Consider the following 7569-nt stretch of genomic DNA (forward strand, 5'->3'; position numbering starts at 1 on the left):
ATAGACATAAATATACTTGACACCCCTAATTTAGGAAATAAATTGATCCAATTAAGACGGATAGGAGAGTCCACTGGGCATAAATGGGTTAAAAAGGAAATGTATGTACGTACTGAAATTTACATATCATATATGTTACAACTTAGAAATTTGTTTCTGCAGAGTTATATCGTACATTAAATTCGTAGAGTTGGAGGACATTCGTCTCCCGTCTGCTACGGAAACAAGTATAGTTTAAAGTAAAATATTCCATTTAGACCCAAAGATTCGAAACATTGGCAGATACTGATTTTATCTTCGCCTTGTGGTCCCGTCCCGGTTGATATTGTGTTAGGCGTCTCATCAGCAATACGTTTTGTCACGGTATTGTAGCTGGCCCTACGCCTGACCCTTCTCCTTTTTCAGTCGGTGTATGGACCGTCCTTTGCGGAGTTTTGGTATATACTTATAATGTTTAAATACACTAATATGAGCCTTGTTCTGAGAAAACTGGGCTTAATGCATGTGCGTAAAGTGCCATCCCAGATTAGCCTGCGCAGTCCGCACAGGATACTCAGGGACGACACTTTCCGCTTTATGGTATTTTTAGTTTCAAGGAAGTCCGTCATTACTGAAAATCATGGTTAGGCGGAAAGTGCCGTCCCTGATTAGCCTGTGCGGATGGAATAAAACGTAACAATATGAGTCAGATGATCATCAATCCCTTTTTTTTCTTCATGTGTTTTGTACATATCCTACTAGTCTTTAAAATGTAACATGCATACTTGTCGTGTTGAAAGTTCTTCTGGCAGTGCACTGCAAAACTCCCCACGGCCGATATATACTGCAAGAGATTTATTACATTCAGGATTTACGTTGACGCCATCATCAACCACATGACCGCAAGGTTCGCCGGCGTCGGGACGGCCGGAAGTGCCTTCGACGCTACGAATCTCAGCTTCCCGGCCGTTCCGTACACGAGGTAATTGTAATTGTTGTTGGTATTGTTTACAATCTTCTTCGTTTTCTGTTTCTTTATCCTATCTTCAACTACATCATTATCCCCCTTCTCCTCCTCCTCCTCCTCCTCCTCCTCATGATCATCATGATCATCATCGTCATCATCATCATCATCATCATAATCATAATCATCATCATCATCATCTTCATCATCATCATCATCATCATCATCTTATTCTTCATCATAATCATCATCATCATCATCATAATCATCTTCTTCATCATCATCATCATCATCATCATCATCATCATCATCACCATCATCAGCATCATCATCATCATCATCTTCTTCTTCTTCTTCTTCTTCATCATCATCTTATTTCATAATCATCATCATCATCATCATCATCATCATTATTGCAGAGACGACTTTAACGGAAAGCAAACTTGCAAACGCGACGGGTTTCTGCACGACTACGAAGACCTCTCCCAGCGACGGAACTGCGAGATCGGATTGGTCGATTTGAATCAAGCGCATGAGCACGTCAGGGATATGATTGTCGGCTACATGAACAACCTCATTGACATAGGTTAGATTACACTTATTCGAATTCTTGCCTTTTCTTTATATCAAATTGTGCAAGTCTGCTATTATTTAGTTAGATATGTCCTCTTCTAAAATTACAATTATTAACAGGATACTTTCTCGAACGCTTTAAAGAAGTAAATCTCCAATGAATGCAGATACCTTAGCAAACAGTGTTTCGCAATTCTTATTTCGGAAAAATTGTCATTCAACAAAAAAATAATTCCCTGAAGTTTAATATTTTAAGTTGGCTTTCAATCAATGGCATCAAAGTACTTCACACTTATATAGAATACATTGTATTAGAATTAAAAAGGCATGTATTAGATTGTAAAATGGCTTTTATTTAAGCAGAGAAACTGAACAATTTAGACATAAGATCATGGAGGGATAAAAACTGATTTAGTGTACCCATAGGCGTCGCTGGTTTTCGGATTGACGCAGCGTCCCACATTTGGCCCGGCGATCTGGCGGTGATGTTTGCGCGCTTGCATCATCTCAAGAGAGATGTGTTCGGCGAAGGGAAACGCCCGTTTATTGTCCAGGAGGTCATCGAGTACGGAAATTCGACGTCGCTGATGCGCGAGTACCTCGGAACCGGGAGGGTAACTAGGTTTAACTACAGCGTCGCATTGGCGGAAGCGTTTTTCCGGAAGACGGCGCCGCTGCAGAGTCTTCGAGATATCGGCTCCACTTTCCCGCCTTCTGGCGACGCCCTCGTATTCGTGAGTAACCACGACACCCAGCGTTGGCATGGTAACGGAGGTACACTTGTTGCAGAACACTTTTTCACTTCTCATCGATTTGCCTATACTCATCCATGAAAAAACTTGATTCTTCTTAATGAAATTACCAGATAAATCGATTAACAATTTATTACTATTAATAAGCAAATTTCAGGGCAACAGGAACTCCTACAAATTGTTATACTTAGAAGTGAGATATACATAAAACGAATGTCAGTAAACGAAATCACTCATGTGCGAGAACACTTTAAAAACATTTAACATTCTCAGTATCATAAAATACAATTAAACGCGTTTTAATTTCGGGGTAATGAAGATCACATCAGCATAGCTCCCTTCATTTAAAAATAAATATTCTCCATTTCCAATTATAATGTGACGCTTGATGACACTGGCAACAAACGCATACGCACAGCCATATACATGTATGCATACATCAATGCAGTTGAAGATATGTTTGATAACCAATAACGCATAGATAATAATCAATAAGTAAACAGTACAATTAAAACCGCAACTCAAATGTACCAATTTTAATCAAGTTGAAAACAACAACAACAAAAACAGATTATTTCTCAAACAGGCGCTCCAATCACCTTCTTCGAGCCAAAGGAATTAAAAATGGCGACTATCTTCATGTTGGCGTATTCGTATGGCGTTCCTAGAATCATGAGCAGTTTCTTGTTCAACAGGTTTGTGTCATTATCCAGCATTTGCATTTAGGAATGTTCCATTGCCCAACATTTGTACTTAGGAATGTTCCATTATCCAGCATTTATATTTAGGAATGTTCCATTATCCAGCATTTGTATTTAGGAATTTCAATTATCCAGCATTTGTGTTTAGGAATGTTCCATTATCCAGCATTTGTATAAATTTAGGAATGTTAAATTATCCAACATTAGTACTTGGGAATGTTCCATTATCTAGCATTTGTTCTTAGGAATGTTCCATTATCCAGCATGTGTACTTAGAAATGTTCCATTATCCAGCATTTGTACTTAGCCGTTCAAATATATAGCATTTATAATGAAGCGTTTTAAAGTTATCAGCATTTTAACTTAAACATGTTCCATTATTCAGCATTTATACTCAGGAAATTTCCATTATTCAGCAAATACACTTAGGCTTGTACCATTATTCAGCATTTTTACTTTGGAATGTTCCATTATTAAGAAAATAGACTTCTAAAGGCTTGTTTCATATCCTTGCTTTTGAACTTAGCATGTTTTGTTTATTATCATGTATGTTTAGGCATGTTCCATTTTCCTGCATTTAAACTAAGCATGTTTTTAATCATCGTGTTTGTTTAGGCATGTTCCATTTTTTGCACTTATACTTAGCATGTTTTGTTAATCATCATGTATGTTTAAGCATGTTCGATTTTACTGCATGTATACTTAGCATGTTTTGTTCATCATCATGTTTGTTTAGGCATGTTCCATTTTACTGCATTTATACTTAGCATGTTTGTTAATCTTGATGTATGTTAAGGCAATTTCCATTTTCCTGAATTTATACTAAGCGAGTAATGTTAATTCTTATGAAAGTTTTTGGCATTTTCCATTTTCTTGCTTTTATACTTAGCATGTTTTATTTATCAGCATTAATACCAAAGCGTGCTCCAGTTTTTCAGCATTTATACTTTTTATGCCCCCGGATCGAATGATGTGTGTCAGAATGAAACACAACATTATGTCAAAATAGACATCAAAACAAATGTAACAATTTATAATGATAACTTAAGTAGAAATATACACATGAAATGTTTTTTTTATTAAGGTCCATTTCAAGTTGGGAAACTGAAAACTACGCACAAGGGCCTCCACACGGTGACGACATGTCCATTAGTGACGTCATTATCAAAACGGACATGACGTGTGGGAACGGATGGGTAAATATATTTTGATTTTATTCTCTTTCAAATTTCAAAAAGATAAATTTCATAATAATACATTTTTTCACTTTTAACTCATCATCTCAACTCTCATTTGGCTGCATTAAATGTTTTCATAATTAAAGAAGCATTAAATCTTGTGATGTCAGTTTACCTTCTCAAATAATGCAAAAACATACTTGCATTAAAAAAAATAGCAAGCGTACGGAAACTTAAACATAAAAATTTCGATCTATCGACCGGACTTTTCCGCTTTGGTGATAGGTATGTGAGCACCGATTGCCGGAAATGTTCAAGATGGTGAGATTCGCAAATGTTGTGGCCGGAACTCCTGTCCAGAATTGGCAGACGTTTGGCGACTTTCAGATAGCTTTCTCCAGGGGAAGCAAAGGTAAATGAAGCCATGGTTTGATTAACAGCGGTCGTCTCCCCCTCAATTGAAAATGGGTCTGTTGTTTATCAAAATTTAGTTTTTTTCGCGACGTCAAACCACGAAAAATGTGAATCTTTCATATACATTATATGACCCTAACGAGGTTTACTCCTAGGGTTGTATAGGTTTTCCCCACCTTTCGTTTGTTTGTCCGTTCACAAGACTGGGTAAATACTAGGAAGAACTGACTTTTCTTCTTTTGAAACTTAGTATTAGTATACTAACCGAAAAGAAAACGTATTGATTCTACACGACGTTTCATATTTACCCATAACGTCTTAGCTCTGATATTGGAAATATAAAAAAAAAACTTTTTTAAATCAAATGTCATTTTTTCATGGAATAGATTTGGTCGATGCATTAAAGCTAGTAGCCTGCTACAAACGCACACATAAATTTCACTTTCTACACGCTGCTTATTTTTCATTTAGATCATTTACATTATGCATGGTCGATTTCACAGGAATTGACTACCTCAAAACAATTCAAACATTTTGAAACAAATAATAAGTTAGTGAAACCATCACGGAACTTGGTACACACATTGGTCATACCCAACACAAGATAAACGCTAATAGAACACACAGAACATAAGATATAATTATCAAACATGTAATAAACATCATGAGTAAGGACACGATTATGCATACCATTTTGCTATATCAAAGTTAAAAGTGTAATTCTCTTTATTTTTAGGCTTCGTAGCGATGGCAGCCGATGACGGTCACTTCAACCGACGTATTCGTACTGGACTTCCTGCTGGAAGATATTGTGACGTCATTTCCGGTGACTACGTCAGCGGCACTTGTGATGGAAAGATTATTGATGTTGACGTTACGGGATCGGCTCACATCACTTTTAATGGCAATTCGGAGGTGCCTGTAACCGCAATCCACGCAGGTAGGTGTTCTGAAAGGGACATTGTTTCCAAATATTTAAAACGCACTCCATAAACTGCAGGATAGGACGACCCTAATTATTTATTACCAAGATTTTGAAAATGCAAAAACAAAATTTAAATCATGACAAAAAATCAATTTTTAAAAGCAGTCAATAATAATAAATATATATTCAATATTACTCACATAACGAACGAACAAATTTCGTACTGGGTAATAAGGTTAAGTGAAGACTCGACTACAAGGGCGGCTAAAGGGACAGACTGTAAGTATTGCAAATTAAGTAAGCGAAAAGAGTCGCCTCCCTTTATATATACGTTTGTACATATTAGCAGCAAGCAGAAATGTAATGATGGTATCATTGTATCTCTTTTCTCGTTAATTAAGTCGATAATCTACCGAAACCAACAAATTATCTCTATTTTATTTATTGCACCGAATACAGAATTATACACCGTGGTTTCGACGGCACGAACTTTGATTTTACTTTGTAGAACATGTATCTTATCATGTTCAATTACGGACATGAAAGCGACCATTAAGTCGACATTATGTAACCCACCATAAAGCTTGTAATGATGTAAAATCTGTCCAACAGGTGCGATGCTTTGAGGACAATGATTAGAATGACAGACCAGGAACAGAACAGAGTATTGTGAGCAAAATATAAAATCTCGCTACTTTGCCAAACCGTGATATATTATACAAAACGACCCTTAAGCGCCATTATTATAAGCAATAAAACAATCCAACGCAACAGTTCGCCTAACCGTTTAAGTTTCCTAATGCAAAGCACAAAGTACATCGTATTTACGCTCCTTGATGTATTCAGTCAAACGTCCCTCCCGTTCGATGTTATGCATAAGCGTATCCTAACTCATAATGTGTTTGCCCTGTTTGATGATCATATCCGTTTGTTAGTGTACTCAACAGTAGATATCTTAATGTATACAGCTGTGTAGTTGTAAATTTTTAAAAATAACTTTTGACATTGAACAAAACTCAACCTTTTATTCGGAATCAGCAAATCGTTTGTCATGTTTTCAGTTATTACGTCGACTGTGTCCACTTGTAAAAACACGTGGCACTATAACAACAATGACAGAACTCACACCTTTAGCAGAAGAGACAACCTAGAAAGACAAACGTTAAGATTTCAACTCGCTTTTTCCTTAAAGGTTGTTTTAGTTATATAAATGGAATAATCTTTATTATGCATAATATCTTCATTTCGAACACATATAAATGTGCACTGAACCATTGAAAAAAAGCCAAGATATATAATTATTCCGTCTGTCCTCTTTTGTCTATGCGAAGCACCTGCTTATTATTTGAGGATATGCCGATATGAAGATGGTCCATAGGGTAAGTTTTAATTTATTTAGAAGCTCCATTCTTGAAAAAAAAATGTCGGAATGTTTAGCTTGATAACATCGAGGCTAATTTGTTTTATGATTCAAGTATTTTGAAAATTTAGGCCATCAGGACACCTCTAAAAAAACCTTGTTACCGGTTTGAAAGCCACATTTATTACTCAATTTTGATGAAACTTGATCAGCATGCATATGTTAAAAATAAATATGTAGTTTGAATTTTGGTGAATCGGAGTCCAAAACTTGGTCATCATGCCCAATGTCACAAAAGTTCACCAGGCCTAATCGTTGACAAGTGTTGTACCTTTTATTCAGATGGTCGTTATAGGTCGTTTGTATAGCCATCTTATTATTTGTAACTGTGCTATGCCACAAGGATTCCCCCCCCCCCCGTATTGTATATGCAATTAGTCATTTTACCTTCATTAACGGACTTTTGAATGTTGAAGTTAGGAGATTTCTATAATATACAACATAGTTCTACTCTTACGTCAATTAGTCAACTAATGTTGTTGAACTTGATAGCACTCCAACCTCTCATTTGTAGCGTAAAATCTAATAATTTATGATAACGGTATGACCTGACTTTATTTTAAAGTCCCCGTTCGCGGAATAGGTCGTTGTTTTGCATATTAATCGTATAGCGAGAAATAAACTTTACATTAATTCATTGAAATATATATTGTATCGAGGTTT

General features: G+C 36.2%; 1 protein-coding gene across 1 annotated transcript; it reads left to right on the plus strand.

Annotated features, from left to right (window-relative positions):
* Nucleotides 1-847: 847 nt before the first annotated feature.
* On the plus strand, nt 848-7092 carry LOC127857632 (alpha-amylase-like; the record flags this gene model as incomplete). Its single annotated transcript, XM_052394186.1, is given in 9 exon segments — nt 848-961; nt 1363-1529; nt 1943-2290; nt 2855-2963; nt 4054-4165; nt 4433-4559; nt 5298-5501; nt 6099-6155; nt 6548-7092. Coding segments are annotated over 8 exon segments (1195 nt in total), but the record flags the coding sequence as incomplete, so codon positions are not given.
* Nucleotides 7093-7569: the final 477 nt, after the last annotated feature.

Source organism: Dreissena polymorpha, chromosome 14, assembly GCF_020536995.1.
Source record: "Dreissena polymorpha isolate Duluth1 chromosome 14, UMN_Dpol_1.0, whole genome shotgun sequence".
NCBI lineage: Eukaryota > Metazoa > Mollusca > Bivalvia > Myida > Dreissenidae > Dreissena > Dreissena polymorpha.